This window comes from Gobio gobio, assembly GCF_949357685.1.
Source record: "Gobio gobio genome assembly, chromosome: 7".
In the NCBI taxonomy this organism is placed as follows: Eukaryota; Metazoa; Chordata; class Actinopteri; order Cypriniformes; family Gobionidae; genus Gobio; species Gobio gobio.
Window position 1 is genome coordinate 51,697,042 of NC_137103.1, and position 17,811 is coordinate 51,714,852.

Below are 17,811 nucleotides of genomic sequence, written 5' to 3' on the forward strand. Positions count from 1 at the left end.
ATTGAAACAAAAATGAAAAACAATGAAATATAAATATAGCATTTTGAATGCTAAAATCAGAAATTAAAATGACTACAAAAGTGTTTTTAAAAAGCAATAACTAATAAAAATGACAAAATCAGCATAGCAAAATTCCTAAAACAAACTAAAATTAAAATGGAAACTGAAAATATAAAAATTAAAGCTAATTCAAAATATTAATAAATGCTTGTAACGTGTATGTCTTGTGTAGATTTAATAAAGACTTTTCCTTTTGTTGGGTGCTTCATTACAGCCACTCATTATGACAATGCTTTAATAGTATATCAATAATATTAACCTAACACTGATGGGATATAGTGTTGCATTTATAAAAGATTATGATGTACAACAAAATTAAAATGTTCATGTTGTGAGCAACTAAACAAACAAAACTAATCAAATGTGTTTAATAAATGAATAATGATACACTCTTTATGCCTATCATTTTAGTAATGAACAAGCCACAGTCAGCATTAGCTTTATCAACGTTAAAGTCAACATGAAATAACATTCACAAGCTATTTTACTTTTGTAATGTGCCATTTCAGAGCAAAACAGGATATTCAAAATGTCTTTATTTTATCCATCAGGAATTGATTGGATTGTGAAGTGTTCTCTAGTTGACAGGTAGTTTCGGAAAAATAAAAGGGATTCATAATGTCAGCTGATGTTATCAGTCCTTTCAAAGGATGCGCAATTTTGGATTTTGATTAAAGGGTATAAAGAAAAACATTTATTGTCTCTGGAATGACGTGCACCAATGGACGGTTCAAATGTGTTTTAAAAAGGCAAATAGGGTCATGTTGACTTTAACAGCACGTACCTGCTATGCAAAAATAGCCCGAATGTTTACTATACAGGCTCAATTTGCTTGGAAACTTCACAAATGCCTTAATCAGTATATACTACAAGTATAACGCAGCATATTATGAAGATGTGGTCAAAACGTACATTGGTGAGGTTTGCTAAACAAAAAACTGATGCTGAAGCAGCTTGTGGAGGAATGCCATGATGAAATCCATACACAAATGACCGCCTTCCTCTGTGATCAAGCTAAAAAAAAACCGTCTGGAGTCCTTGTTAGGCTCTAAGCCTTTTCTGTCTAATGTCATTTTGAAAATCAAGGGCAATAATGCCATTGGTTTGCATATCTAATACCTTTTAGTAAAATACATGGATTTTCCAGATCATGCTGATTTGTTTGCCTAACTAATATGCATTTGGCAGATGTTTTTTTTATCCAAAGTGACTGCATTCAAGGTAAACATTTGATCAGCTCTTGCATTTCCTGGAAATCTAACCCCATGGCATTGCTAGCACAACGTTCTACTGTTTATTGTACTTGTAATGTAGACAAGATCTTACGCATTATTGGGCTTGTCCAATTAACTTTGACATTAATAATATAATAAATATGTGTAGAGCTGTTATGTACATGCAGAGAGGCCTGGAATCCGAGTAAACTGTGCACCATTATCTAGGACTGAAGATGATATTGATGCCATGGCATGAAATGTACAAACAACCCATTAGCAAGAAACATCTTTTTCATGAATGTTAAAAGCTGTCTTTATGGTTAGTTGGGATGCATACGAAAAAGGTTTTACAGGTCGTCTCTCATTGTAAAACTTGAGAGCATCTCAGAAATGCTGCAAAGACAGACCATGTTAAAATGTGCGAGACATGCAACCAAAAGAAAAAAACACTCTGCGTCTTGTCTGGAGGTAAAAAGATTGGTCAGAGTACCAGAATGACAGATAAATCAATAGGAGCAATAATACAGAATCATCCGTTGATGTCTTGAAGACCATCAATCAGCAATCATGGCTCTGGTCCAAAATGAGCTGCCTTTCTGTCTGCTTTATCATGCTGCAACTGAACTGCAACCCCGTAAGCGACTGATCTAGAACGCTCTCATTTACGCTCCTCATGCAAACAGCACACAAGGTAACGGTATAATATTATTATTTCTAAACATCCTTTCAAGGCATAAATCCTAGAAAAGGTTGTATTTTGTCAGCTTTCTTCATTTTTAGCAGAATATAATAGCCTGATGTCGTCATAGTCAGAGTCTAGTCAGAATATGAGTCTGATGCTGCTCCATTGGGCTGTGATTATGGGGCGTGTTTCAACAGAACCAGGAAAGAAAATGCCTCTGCACTCAATTGGATAGACCTTCAACCAATCAGAGCAACGGAGCGGCGCATAGTTGTCAACAGAACTGCACGCACTCTGGAAGAAGTAGAAGAAGAAGATGAGTGTAAACGATCTTTGCCGGTGTTGAAAAAAGGTGAATGCATATACCAACAAGTTCTCTGTTTAGGAATGAACGAATTCAACCCAAGCGCTCTTTGGTGACATGGATGATTACGTTACTGTTGATCATCTGTCCATCATCATATAAAACCCGCCCTGTCAATTTCATTGGTCCGAACAGCTCTGGTTCGAGCATAGTTGCTCCACAACGGATCAACTTCCCGACCTAATGGCTAAGAATATCATGGAAATATATTATGAAATTTAGGGTATTAAATTATATTTTATTAGAAGTTGATCATCTAAACTGTGTCGGTCTTGTCTTGTTAGATCTGAGTGTGGCATTCGACATGCTGGATCATGTCCTTTTGTTAGAGTGCCTTGAGCGGCGTGTCGGGGTAAATGGAGTAGCGTTGGTACCGTTCTTACCAGGGTAGGACATTTGCAGTAAAGTTTGGGAATCATTGTCTTGCAATTCCTCAGTACAGTATAAAGCCCTATTAGGACAGCAAATCAGTGATTTTATTGCCGTCCAAATCCAGAATGTTAGTGTTTTTCTACCACCACCCGCGTAAAAATCCCAGGCCGAATGACCTACTGTTTTTAGACAAACACCAAGGTTGTGTGGTAATTTAATTGTCGTCCGAATCCACAGTTTTCAGAGTTTCAAAATTCACTGTTTATATCCTTTTTGACCACTCCAGAGCACCGTATGGTTGCGCTTCGCCATAATTTGGATGCGTTTTAAAGATCTAGACTTTTATTACTGAAATGCTGGCAAGTATTTACAAGAGCAATATATTTCATCACCGCTCAAAAAATTTAAAGAAGAAAAGCACGTAAACATTTGAAATGGGCCGTTATTACGGCAGCAATTATATTTGTTAAAATATCCAAGCAGCTTTATGTTTATCTCATGTAAATAAGAGGCAGTATTCACTTATTTCGGCCATGTGGAATAAAATGACATCCTTTATTTTGAGATTAAACACAAGACAGAAAACCTGTACGTCTATATATCTTCCTATTTTACAACAGATTAAAAAATAATAATAATTAGGATATTATTTTCCTGTTATCAAATTAAATATGCATTTATTCTTATTATACCAAGCATATGACATTTTATTTACAGCAGACAATCATTCGACTGACCACGTGAGCAGTGTGTTCCCAGATTCGTATGAATATAAAACTCGCTCCTCCACCGCGTGAATAAATCGCCATCCGAATTCATGAGTTTTATCACTGAGATGGCATGCTAATTTATTTTTACGGACTTTTACGTGAGAAACAATTACCGTCCAAATAGGGCTTAAGTCTTCCTATACTATTTAATAAAAACAATTGTTAACAAAAAAATTGGGAATAATTTTTTTCCTGCTGCTCCTGTAACTTGTGGGGTACCTCAAGCTCAGGGCTCTATTTTAGGGCCGTTACTTTTTTCCCTTTACATGATTCTGCTGAGCTCTATATTTAATAAATATGACATTTCATATCATAGTTATGCTGATGATATTCAGTTGTATCTTCCTTTTAAAGCAGGAAGTAATGCGGCTGAAAATTCTTTGCTGGATTTCCTTGCGGAGGTGAAACGTTGGATGAACTCAAATTTTCTAATGTTAAACGACAGAAATGTTTGGCAACAAAAAAGAAAAGAAAAGTATGTTGTGTTTGCCGGTAAAGAGTCCTGGGGCAGTTTTCAGCCTGTATAAAAAGTCTTGCATAATTTTTGATTCAGATGTCAAATTTGTCCGTCAAATAAATACAGTGGTAAAGAATAGTTTCTTTCAATTATAAAGGATTGCGAAGTTTAAACCAGTTTTATCAAAGAATGATCTTGAAAAAGTCATACATGCTTTTATATCTTCATATGTGGCCATACTGCTGACTAATAGAATATAACTCCAATTTTGGCCTCTCTTCATTGGCAAAATATTAAAAAAAAATATATTTTTATTATATTTATACTGTAGTGTACATTATTTGGTTTATTATAATTATAATCAACACTTCTTAAGCTTTGTCCACCAGCTCACTGATCCTGTCGCATTATGGGAACATGCCTTCTTCACAAAGAATATCAACAATAACAACAATAATACTAATTTAATGCATTAATGGGAAAACAAGCCAATAATCATCTTCATATCGTTAAAGACATCAGCCGTCGCCGATACAGCTGACCATCTTCTATCAGCACAGCCTTCACAAAACTAAAGCAATAGACATTTTTGGACAATTTCAAAGAGCTTTCCGTACAAATGACCAGTATAAATCAGTATTTTATGCCAAAACCACAGACCACCACATCCTCGATTCCCAGCAGGAAGCAAATGAGCATGTTATCATGAGGGTAACATTCACACTCAGCACTTAAATGGCGGATAATGCAATCTGAAGACTGATATTCCCTGACCTCTCTTCCATAATGGGTCGGGCTACATGTTGACGTTATCTACAATGCACTCATTGCAATTAACCCGACCGGAGAGGAACTTGACCACAATTACGCCACTGAGAAACTCAGTGATACAGTCAGAAAGCTTTCATTTTTTGGGGCCAAGTACGTGACAATAACTCATGACATAATTTGCACTGTTATTGAAGTATTCCTCCCATTGCTCAATGGGCTGAACTGTTGTGTACATTTACACATTTGGTAGATGCTTTTATACACAGGAAGGGACTTAAAAAGTACATTGACCCTCCATTTACCCTCAATATCAATCCCATTTGCTAGCACCATCGTCTACAGTTTGAGCTATACGGCTATAGGAATGCTACAACATCTTTCCAAAAAAGTGGATAATTAAACATGAACTACACTCTAAAAAATGCTGGGTTGTTTCAACCCAAATTCGTATGAAATATGGATAAAACATATTAAAATTAAAACTTTAAAACCAAACAACGGTTGGGTTTGTCCATATTTCACCCAAATTTGGGTTGAAACCCAGCAAATTTTAGAGTGTAGGAGCTTAAGCCATCACAACTGTACACCTACTGTATCCTCATTTTCACATTTCACATAGCCTCATTTTCATTCACCTCAAATTAAATATGACATCTATTCTGATTGAGGTCCAAAATAAGTATATTACACTGACCTGGAGCATGTAAAGATGTAACCTATGTCATCAATAGCGGTTCACTTCCATGAGTTTGGGTGCATTGCTGTCATGCTTAATGCATACAAAATCCACCATTTCTAGGGGACTTGGTGCACACTTATGAAAGCGCTGTCGGAAAACAACTTGCACACCAACCAGACCAGACTTTAGAGCCTTTAAATCTGGTTTTAACACGTTTTCAATGACTGGATCATGTTTGGATTTCACTCGCTCCGAGAGCGCTCCACTACTGCTCCATCACGAGTACAATTCATGCCAACGGTCCATAATATAACTGCATTTTTAGCCAGAACTCACACGTTAAACACATTTAACTAGCTTGATACAGATGGGTCACTCAAATCAGAAAAAAATGTACAGGTTATGATGACTGCGATGGCGGGATATTATAGTTCAAGGAATTCTTTTGTACCTTCTACATACTGAATATGATCGGGTGAAAGCACATTTTAAACAGATAGCACTTATTCACACACAATCACTCTCTCTAATGCATTCAAACAAATGTAATCTTACAGTGTTTATCTGCTTAAAGTTATCTGTGTCTGATTTTGAATGAGCAGAAATCTGTAATGTAGTGACCCGTAGATAAAATAACTGATGAAAAAGTACCATTTCATCTTTCCAAACAAAATTTGCACTGCAAAAAGCAGCAATGATAGTTAACATTTAATGTGGATAAAGCCTAATTGCTGCCGCTCCACTCCGCTCACATACTCTGGTTTGGATCTACATCCAAAGTCAGGGGTGAATGCACCCAGGATGCATTGTGATCAAACACGTATTTGGAAGTGGTAGATATCCCATTATTTATCAAACTCTTTTAACTGAATTACGACTTGGTATAGGTTTTCTCTCATTTCTCTCCCATTTCCTTCACTCCTAATCCCTATTAACATCCAACACTAATGGAAAATCCATAGAGAAGGGAAATGCAAAATCATACTCTATAATTATTATCATCCATCAATGTTTTTAAAATGTGGCTAATAACAGAAATTATTCTGTTAACGCAAACCTCTCATGTAATACACTACTGTTCAAAGTTTGTTGTCAGTAAGAAATTAATATGTTTTTTAAGCAAGGAAACATTAATCTGATCAAAAGTGACAGTAAAGACATTCATAATTTACAAAATATTTCTATTTCAAATAAATGCTGTTCTTTGGAACTTTCTATTCATCAAAGAATCCTGAAAATAAAATGCATCACGGTTCACACAAAAATATTAAAAGGTTAGTTCACCTAAGAATGACAATAACGTAATTTATTCTTCACCCTCATGCCGTTCCACACCTGTAAGACTTCTGTTCATCTTCGGAACACAACTGAAGATATTTTTGTTGAAATCCGAAGGCTCAGTGAGGCCTGCATAGCCAGAAATGACATTTCCTCTCTCAAGATCCATTAATGTACTAAAACATATTCCAATCAGTTCATGTGAGTACAGTGGTTCAATATTAATATTATAAAGCAACAATAATATTTTTGGTGCGCCAAAAACACAAAATAACGACTTATATAGTGATAGCCGCTTTCAAAACACTGCTTCATGAAGCTTTGGAGCGTATCGAATCGAATGTTTTGAAAGCGGCCATCACTATATAAGTTGTTATTTTGTGTTTTTGGCGCACCAAAAATATAATCGTTGCTTTATAATATTAATATTGAACCACTGTACTCACATGAACTGATTTAAATATGTTTTTAGTACATTAATGGATCATCTAGAGAGGAAATTTAATTGCTGGCTATGCATATGTCTTACAGGTGTGGAATGGCATGAGGGTGAGTAATAAATGACATTATTTTCATTTTTGGGTGAACTAACCCTTTAACTGTTTTCCCTTTAACATTGATAATAATCATAAATGTTTCTTGAGCAGAAAATCAGCATATTAGAATGATTTCTAAAGGATCATGTGACACTGAAGACTGGAGTAATGAAGCTGAAAATTCATGAAAAATCAATGATGGTTTGCATCACAGGAAAAAAATAATATTTTAAAACGTATTCAAAAAGAAAACGGCGAGTTTTAATTGTAATAACGTTTCACAATATTACTGTTTTATTGTATTTTGGTTTAAATGAATGCAGTCTAGGTGAGAATAAGAGATGTTTTCAATAAAATTCAAAATAATAAAACCTAACTTACCCCAACTTTTGTACAGAAGTGTATGTAAGTGCCATTTTGGATTTTGTTCAAGTGACTGTGCTCAAAATTTCTATTCAATCACATTAGAGAGGCATTAGAATGAAGGAAATGCAAAAATAGATACCAAAACATGCTTTCGATCTGCACTAAAATCCACACATATCCCTGCTCAATGCTTTCTTTAAAACATCCTGAGGTCTTTGAAAAAAGAGAACTTTATCCTTACCTCTTTATCTTCCTCTAGGTCTAAGGAAAGACTGCTGAAATCGTCAGTATTGAGGCACTCAAAATCCGACTCCTCCTCAGCAATCGGGACGCTGACGGACAAGCTTGGGTTGCTGATATATTTCTCGATGTCACTATCCACATCCGTTCCTTCAGTGGATTTAACCAGCTCTACTGTGGTGTGGTTGGAGTTATCATTTATCCCCTTGCAGTTTATCATGCCCATGTTCCCATCTAGAGTTTTCTTTTTCTGCTTTCTCCTCTTTATACAGCCGCTCCGGAAGAAACTCTGCAGGCAGGCCTTAACTAAAGCGAATCCTCTCTTGATTCGACCAACCGCTATCTGCAGGTTGTTCTTTTCCACCTCCTCGTCATTGGCCGTGAGATTGTCGGCACTGAAGGAACTGAGCAGCAGAGCGAGGAATAGGTTCAGAACCTAAAGGAAAGGCAAAATTAGGAAGAAACCAACCAACTACAGGTTCAGAATAACTTCACACACTTCAGGGGCCTCATTTATAAAACGCATGTACAATTACATTAGATTCTAAACACCATGGATTGGTCACAATTTAAATTAGGTGTCATTACTTTGTGCTTACTGCTTATATATAAAAAAGGTACAATGTACTTATTGTGTTGATGTTGTATTGCAAAACACTTTTGCTGCTATTGAGGTGGGATAAGGGTAAAATTAGGGACCGCTTTGTAGGTGTAGTTGGTCAACAGTGCAATTTTAGATGTAATTATAGAAATATATTACAGCTGTAGCTACAGTACATGCAGGTATTTTTTTTTTTTTTAAATATAAGTACAATGTGAAGATATGTACTCAAAAAGTCCATTGTATCAAATGAATAATTTAAATGCTAGTACATAGTAAAGGACACTTAATATAAAGTGGGGCCCATCGATTTTATCCAATGGCAAATCAGGAACAGATCCAGATTTATAAAAGGTAGAAACTGGCATGAAAATGTTCTTATGCATACACCAACTGAAGAGCCTGCCACCATATCGTTTGGCCAAAATTTTAAAGCCCATATGCTTGGGCCATAGCTTTTAATGCTGAGACTTTTGTTTTTGTAATTAGGCTCTCAAAAATTCTATAAAAAATTGGATTTAGAATTATCGGTTATTGGCTAACCCATGCAATTATTTTTTTCAGATTAACGCTTTAAAAATGTAACGCAATTAACACAGCACCCGTTTTTTTTCTGTCATCCTTTGGCTAGCGTTACAATATGATCATGCTCATATTCATGCAAATGCTTTAAAACCATTCAAGCGCTACAAAACAAAAGAGAATGCGCTGTCTGTGAATGCCCTGACTGTGTGACACATAACGCACAGAAAGACTCGAGTTCTCAGACAGACAGGAATTAAGTTCTCTTTCGTTCTTGAATGAACAATAACACAGAGAATTATGCCAAAATGCCCATTTTGTTAAGTATTCTGATAAGCAAAGTCTTAAATTAGTTACATAATATCTTAAATTAGTTAAAGGGATAGTTCACCCAAAAACAATTTTTTTATGTTTATCTGCTTACCCCCAGGGCATCCAAGATGTAGGTGTCTTTGTTTCTTCAGTAGAACACAAATGAAGATTTTTAACTCAACCGTTGCAGTGTGATAGTCGTATAATGCTTGTCAATGGGGATATTTTAGACTATGAGAGCAATGAGAGTAAAAACACACAGACATACGAATCCTTATTAAACCCTGCGGCTCGTGGCGACACAGTGATGTCTTAAGACACGAAACGATTGGTTTCTGCGAGAAACCCAACAGTATTTATATTATTTTTTTACCTCTTATCAGACGAATGTCATCTAGTATTCCCAGCGCCATAACTTCCGGCGAATAAGGTCAAAATACTGGCGTGACCAAAGAGATATATACGTAGATGCCTCATTCAACCGATCCGCGCAGGCACTAATGAGGCATCTATGTATATATCTAAGATCCCGCCGGTATTTTGCATGTATTTTGACCTTATTCGCCGGAAGTGATGGTGCAGGGACGGCTGATGCAGAGCCAAAGAAAAAAGCTCATCCGGTAGCTCATTTAGCATAGCTTAGCATAGATCAGTGCTTCTCAAATAGTGGGGCGCGACCCCCAGGGGGGGCTCGAAGCGACAACAGGGGAAGTCAAGACAACAGCGCGAGTCCCCGGGGAAAATACTTTTTCAGGAAGTGTTTTTTTTGCACCGAACAAGAGCACACATCAAAGAGCAGGAGATATGAAGTGTAGATAACAAACACCATGGAAAAATATTTAACAGGGATGAAAAGAAAGTCGGAGAGAGACGGAGATAATGAGGGAAACACGTTAAGCCTCCCGAAAGCTAAGACGAGGAAATATGACGAAGCGTATGTTGCGCTTGGCTTCACTGCGACTACAGTGGGAGACGAAGAAAGACCGGTATGTTTACTGTGTCTAAAAATGTTGGCAGCGGACAGTATGAAGCCAAATAAATTAAGGCGTCACTTACAGACATTACACCCCAATCACGCTGATAAGCCGCTTGAGTTTTTTCATCGAAAACGTGTCGAATATTGCCGACAATCGTCCCGCTTTGTGAATGCAACTTCAGTAAACCAGCGAGCACTGTTGGCATCATATAAGGTGGCGTACCAAATTGCTCAGTGCAAAAAACCCCACTCCATAGCCGAGGAGCTGATACTGCCTGCAGCATTAGACATGGTCTCTGTCATGCTGGATGACGCAAGTGCTGTAAAAAAGTTAATGTTCCTGATCAATTAGAATTTATTGTTATTTATTGATTGTATTCTATTTTTCAGTATCAAATGGTCAAAAAATGTTTGCACTTTAAATAAGGATTGAATTTTTTTATGCACTTTAAGTCTTTTCTGTTACAGACTTTATAGATTGTGCTCCTGAGTTAATGTTGCTGATCAATTTAATTTTATTATTATTTATTGATTATGTTTAATTTGATTTAATTTTTTAAATTTCAACCAAATTGATGCATTTTAAGTCTTTTCTGCTACAGACTAAAAAACAATGTTAATAAAGTTATTCTTTGTTGTAAGTTGATCTATATTTCTTTTTTCTTTAATATTAATAAGGATACAATGTTTTGCAGAGGTGTAATTTTATAGACAAATTATACTATTACAGTCGCGGCTGAGAGTTGGGGGGCGCGAAATGTTTTCTTCTTCCTAGGGGGGGCGTGACAGAAAATAATTGAGAAGCACTGGCATAGATCATTGAATCTGATTAGACCGTTAGCATCTCGCTCAAAAAATTGACCAAAGAGTTTCGATATTTTTCCTATTTAAAACTCGACTCTTCTGTAGTTACATCGTGTACTCAGACCGACAGAAAATGAAAAGTTGTGATTTTCTAGGCCGATATGGCTAGGAACTATACTCTCATTCCTGCGTAATAATCAAGGAGCTTTGTGCCGTACCATGAGTGCAGCGGCGCAATGATATTACACTGCACCCATGGGACGGCGGCAAAGTTCATGGATTATTACGCAGGAATGAGAGTATAGTTCCTAGCATAAACAGTAAAAGAAATGGACACAGCGACCCCATAAACTTCCACGGAGGAAAGTGAAGTCAAGTAGAAGCACTCACTTCCTGATGGCTGAGCGTACTGCGCAGCCTCAGACTGAGCTTGACGACGTAGATGTGACGTGAGCAACCTGTCTGACAGTTGTAAGTCTGCTAGTAGTTGTGCAAAGTGAAATCTGAATCACCGAATCTTGCAGAGACATGAGCAGGAGCAACTTTTGGTAAGTATTCTGATTAATTATTTTGTCATTTTGCGTAGTATTTATTTATTTTAATAAATTGCCTCATAGACAGTAAAAGATTGCCTGCGAGCTTCTTCTCCTGTCTATACGGGTATATACGGTAATTTCTTTACTGTGCGACAGAGAGTCGCGTGGTTATGACGCAATCGTTAGCCTATTTTTACAAAAACGGCTTCTACAGGGCGATAGTGTAAGATACAAGGATAATGGAGCCTTTTATACATTTGTCGTGTTTGTTTAGAAATAAACAATGGACAAATGGAGTCTTTAAACGCCTCAGATGTAAAGTTATTCGCTGTCAAAGTGACGCCAAAATGAATGGGAGTCAATGGGATGCTAACAGCAGGTGATGGCTTGGTTAGCAATGGCTGCCCCTATGGAAGGTACGCTTTCCGGGTGTAGGATTACCCCCTTGGATCCTAGCCATATTGGCCTATAAAATCACAACTTTTCATTTTCCGTCGGTCTTAGTACACGATGTAACTACAGAAGAGTCAAGTTCCTTTAAAGAGCTGTGAGAAAATGAGATGCTCATGACAGCGCCTCAGATCCACGTCATGTTCGGCAGCGGCAGATCTTAAAGTGACAGCAGCCTAATAAACCAGTTGCTGTGATGTCTTTCATTGTTAATCAGAGAACAAAGGTGACAGAGAAAATTGTAGCTTTAATAATGCTTAATCTGCACTCTAAAAAAAAGGCTCGTAATCATAGGTGAACCTTTTTTAGTGCTATATAGCACCAATTTTGGTGCTTCAGTGGTTCTTCAGCGGTTCTTCAGAGGTGCTATATAGCACCTTAGTCAAAGAACCGCTGAAGAACCTCTGAAGAACCGCTGAAGAACCTCTGAAGAACCGCTGAAGAACCACTGAAGCACCAAAATTGGTGCTATATAGCACTAAAAAAGGTTCCCCTATGATTACGAGCCAAGAACCATTTTTGGTGCCATATAGAACCTTTTTTTTTTTAGAGTGTGTATTTAATTTAGAATTTATGCAGTGCAGACTCTTTGCTAACTTCAATTTCTGTATACGTCAGGTAGGAAGGTCACATTTAAATATGACATTTATTATAATGGGTTTATGTGAAGGGTTAGGTTCACTTAAATTAAAAGTTGTTCTTTTTAAAGCCAAATAAATGTAGAAAATGATATAGCTTTCAATTATACTGTAATGAATGTCTAACTTTAATGTTTAAAAAAATCTATTTCATGAGACATCAGTAGCAATATTAATATCAGTGATACTGGCCTTCATTCATAAAAAGATGCCATTACAACAAGTATTTAAAATATACTGTCTTTAAGTTGTTTCTACATTAATTTGGAGAGTAACTGTGAAAGGATAAAAATTTATTAAAAACTTCAATTAATTAGTTTGACTGGCAGCACTAATAATAATATGTCACGATCACATTAAGGATCCATTTAAGCACATCTTTATAAATGAGGCCCCAGGTTTTTTTATGCTAATTAACTGAGGTTAACTATACGTACCACCAGATTCCCGATCACCATGACCATCATGAACACAGTTAAGCACAAAGGCTGTCCCGCCACTTGCATGCAGTCCCACATGGTCTCGATCCACTCCCCGCACAACACCCTGAAGACGATCAGGAACGAGTGGAAGAAATCGCTCATGTGCCAGCGAGGAAGCGTGCAATCCTCAGAAATCTTACACACACAGTCACGGTAGCTCTTCCCGAACAGCTGCGTTCCCACCACAGCGAAGATGAAGACGATGATGGCTAGCACAAGCGTCAGGTTGCTCAAGGCGCCCAGTGAGTTGCCAATGATCTTGATTAGCATGTTCAGAGTCGGCCAGGACTTTGCTAGTTTGAAGACCCTCAGCTGTGACATTAAGTGGCATAGAAAATTAGTATGAATAAAAAATGTATTAGTATTGGTCGATATGATACATTCTAATATTTACCGTCATCTAACGCTGATTTAAAGATAATCTTTAAAAACACTAATTACTTAATAACTGTTAAATGTAATATTGAGCAAAACTCAATTATATTGACATAAAATCAATTTTTTTTCATACTGTACATTAAAATTATGTGATTGATTCAATTTTTTAGTGTTTTCTTTTTAATTTATTTAAATTGTTTAATGTTTTATACCGTTCAAAAGTTTGGGAATCTCCCCTAATCTACATTTATTTGATAAAAAATACAATAAAACAGTAATTTTGTAAAATATTATAACAATTTAAAATGAACGTGCAAGTTGGAATTTGAGGCTCAATTTTACACTGTCTTAAGATTTTGAAAGAGAAAATGAAGGCAGCATTGCATATAAATAGTACATTTAAAAACAACCTTCAGATTAAAGGGGTCATGACATACATTTTTTTAAATATTTTAATATGTTCCTTGAGGTTCACTATACTGTTAATTTGCTCAAAAAAATATAGATATTATATAATGTGTGTGGAAAAACAATTATTTTGAACCCTCATTCTAAACGATCAGTTTTCAAGGCTCCTTTAAAGGTCCTGTTCTTCGTGATCCCATTTTTCAAACTTTAGTTAGTGTGTAATGTTGGTGTTAGAGCATAAATAATACCTGTAAAGTTATAAAGCTCAAAGTTCAATGCCAAGCGAGATATTTTATTTAACAGAAGTTCCCTTTCAAAGCCTACAGCGAACGGTCGGTTTGGACTACATCCATGTACATCCTGCAAAAAAGGGGGCGTGGTCTTGTTGCTCCCTCGTGGAGAAGAGGAAGTGTTGCGTTCGGTTCGGTTCGGTTGCGTTTGTCGCCATGTCGTTCAGACGCTGTTATTTTCATCCCGGAGTCAAATCACCTTTGTTTGGCCTTTAGGGGCTGTACTTTGAGCGCGTTCATCTCCCCGTTATGGTAAGAGGCGTGACCTTTTTTGGGCAACGTGCGCTAAGCTGCTGTCGAATCACAACACGGGAACCGCTGGCACAATCAGAACTCGTTACGTATTTCTGAAGGAGAGACTTCATAGAACAAGGAAATCTTCTAGCCATTTTTAGGACAGTGAAAACAGCGGTTTACAGATAAGTAAATTGTGTGAAAAATACTGTGTTTTTTTACATGCGAAACATGAACACATGTTATATTGCACACTGTAAACACAATCAAAGCTTCAAAAAAAACAGGAAAAACGGGACCTTTAAGGCTTGTCAGTAAAGGGTCACTGTTATGACTGTTACAAAACAAAATGCTCAACAAAACATCAATATGAAGTCTGTACAGAGGTGCAAAGGAGCTGTTTAAACTGGACACGTCAAAGCGAACGTTCTTTCACTCTTTAATTTGTCCTGTTGTCGACAGACTCGAGCGTGTTGAGTATGTCACAAACTGAACACACTTCTGTATGCTGTATCAGTGTAGACAGCGTCACTGATTATAATGGGCTCTATTTGATTTTGATGCGACGCTCAAATCCAGTGTAGCAAATGTCAGCCGTTAAGCGACTGAATGCCAGTGGGCGGGGCCTATGGTGCAATGATGTAAAACTATTCATCAATGCTTTGCTCTGGAGGCAGTCATATGCAAATGTATTTGGGCAATGTTCGGCTGGGAAACCTTGGGTCCTGCCATCTATGTGGATGTTACTTTGACCCGTACCACCTACCCAAGCATTGTTGCAGACCATGTACAGCCTTTCATGGAAACGGTATTCACTGGTGGCTGTGGCTCTTTCAGCAGATAATGCGCCGCCACAAAGCAAGAATGGTTCAGGAATGGTTTGAGGAGCACAAAAACGAGTTTGAAGTGTTGACACGGCCTCCAAATTCCCCAGATCTCAATCCAATGGAGCATCTGTGGGATGTGCTGAACAAACAAGTCCGATTTACAGGACTTAAAGGATCTGCTGCTAATATCTTAGTGTTAGATACCACAGCACAGCTTTAGGGGTCTAGTGGAGTCCATGTCTTGATGGGTCAGGGCTGTTTTGGCAGCAAAAGTGGGACCAACACAATATCCTGATCAGTGTATAATGAGATATGAAACTTGCAGGATGTTTTAATGGTACAAAGACCTCTTATATGTCAAACGATCAAGGCAAATTTGATTTCTAATGTCATGACCCCTTTAATAGCGCACCCAATGCTGCCTTTATATGCCATCTAGGTCACTGGAAATGATGCATAACAGCAGGATACTCTTACCAGTCGGAATGGCCTAAGAAAACCGATTCCAGACACTACGTTTTGCAAACAAAGTTCCAGAAGACTCAGTGTGACTATGATGCTGTCGAAGATATTCCAGCCTTCCTGAAAATAAGTGTACGGGTCCAAGGCAATTATCTTGAATATCATTTCTGCAGTAAAGATGCCTATGAAAACCTGTAGGTAAGGAGACAAAACACTTCACAATAATGTTCCATTTGTTAACATTTGTTATCTAAATTACTTCTAGGCCTGGTTTCAAAGAGAGGGTTTAGATTAAGCCAGGATTAGGACATTTAAGTAGCTTTTATAAATGTGCTTTAGAAGAAAAAAAAAACATTACTGGTGTGCATCTCGACACAAAACAATGGCAATGATATATTTTAAGATGTGTCAGTGCAAGTTGCTTTCAGTTAAACATGCATTTTAATCAAGGACTAGGCTTAAAGGCACAATATGTAATTTTCGCTGCTAGAAGTCACTAAGTTATTCAAAACAAAGGTGAAGCTTGATGGCACATTTCACGGATCATGGGAGTTGTTGTCTTCACCTCTACAGCCGGTGGAAAAGAATCTGATAGGACTCGGGCAGAAATCATATTCATGAATGAGCTGATGTATTAAAGATTTATTAGCGTTACTGTATATGAAGCAGGGTGGGGCGGAACGAGGCCGCTGGAGCGATTGCTAATGAGAGACGAGCGCGACACACGGCTTGAGAGCAGCAGAGCTTTTATTCTGCCACAGTCGCCGCTTCCTCTCATGCATATGTGGGGTAACGCAGCACTGTTTTATCATATTACATACATTTGAGTGTGTTAAAAGTTATGTTATAATGCTACTCTGTGTGTTTGCACAGCGGCTATTATGAGACACTTGTTCACACTGCAGTGAGCGAGATCAGGGGTTTTCAAACTGGGGTCCGGGGTCCTCCAGAAGGTTCTAAGGGGTCCCCAGAAAAGTTCAGGGAATAAAAAGACAAAGCAAAAATGGATAAAGTCTACCGAACATTTTGTTTCATTTCTAAATATTTCTCTCCTTTCTTGCCGTATAGCCTACATACTTTCCATAATTGTATATGTTAAGGCGGTATTCTTAACGCAGTACGTAAGCTGCTTATATACATTTATTGTGAAAGTTGCTTAAATAAATAATTTTGGTAACACTTTACAATAAGGTTCATTAGTTAACATTAGTTAACTTCATTAGTTAGCATGAACTAATAATTAACTGCACTTATAAAGCATTTATTTATCTTTGTTAATGTTAATTTCAACATTTACTAATGCATTATTAAAATCTTGTTGACATTAGTTAATACACTGTGAAATAACATGAATAAACCACGAACAGCTGTTTTTTTATGAACTAACGTTAACAAAGATTAATGCTGAACAGAGGTGTTGTTCATGGTTAGCTCATGTTAACTAATGCATTTACTAATGTTAACTAATGTTAATTAATGCAACCTTATTGTAAAGTGTTACCATCATTTTTAATTGAAAATGTTCTTTATCAGGTTTAACATCCAACATTAAAGCAGCACTAGGTAACTTTTCAACCTTTATAATATATTTTCAAACCTCTTGTGATGATACATCGACTTACAATAGGTTGAATGACACGTCTGCCATAGCCTGACGGGGTCTGTATCGTTTTTAATCGTACTTTTAAACTTTGGGTTTTGGGTAGTAACCCGAGAAAAAAAAGAACTACAAAATTCGACCGCTTTACGGCATATACGTCACTTCCACCACTACCCCCACTTCCTTAAATTCGGACGTGCGAGCCCAACTATCATTTGTTTGCCGAATGTTATAGTCATGGCCGAAGCAGCACAGAAAAATAAGAAAGCAAAGGTTTTGTCGGAGGAAAGCAAAAAGAGGAAACGAGAAAGTGATGGGATTAAAGGCAGGACGAGGATCAACATTGGGCCAGCGTTTGCTCGTTGGCATGAGCTGGAGGAGGAGGGGCTACATTCTTGCAAGTAAATACGCAAGACGAATAAAATCATATTTTAGGATACCTAACATGTCTGTGATATTGGTCTTGCCTCAAACTATAATGCAAATCGATTTTTCAAAT

At 37.2% G+C, this 17,811-nt stretch overlaps 1 protein-coding gene across 1 annotated transcript in view; it reads right to left on the minus strand.

Annotated features, from left to right (window-relative positions):
• Positions 1-17,811, minus strand: part of scn1laa (sodium channel, voltage-gated, type I-like, alpha) — a gene marked incomplete at its 3' end in the record, with an annotated part of 75,340 nt that overhangs the window by 21,678 nt on the left and 35,851 nt on the right. The window contains 3 exon segments of the mRNA XM_079820723.1: positions 7,794-8,228; positions 13,069-13,425; positions 15,728-15,904. Of these exon segments, the coding sequence (XP_079676849.1) occupies positions 7,794-8,228; positions 13,069-13,425; positions 15,728-15,904 (969 nt within the window).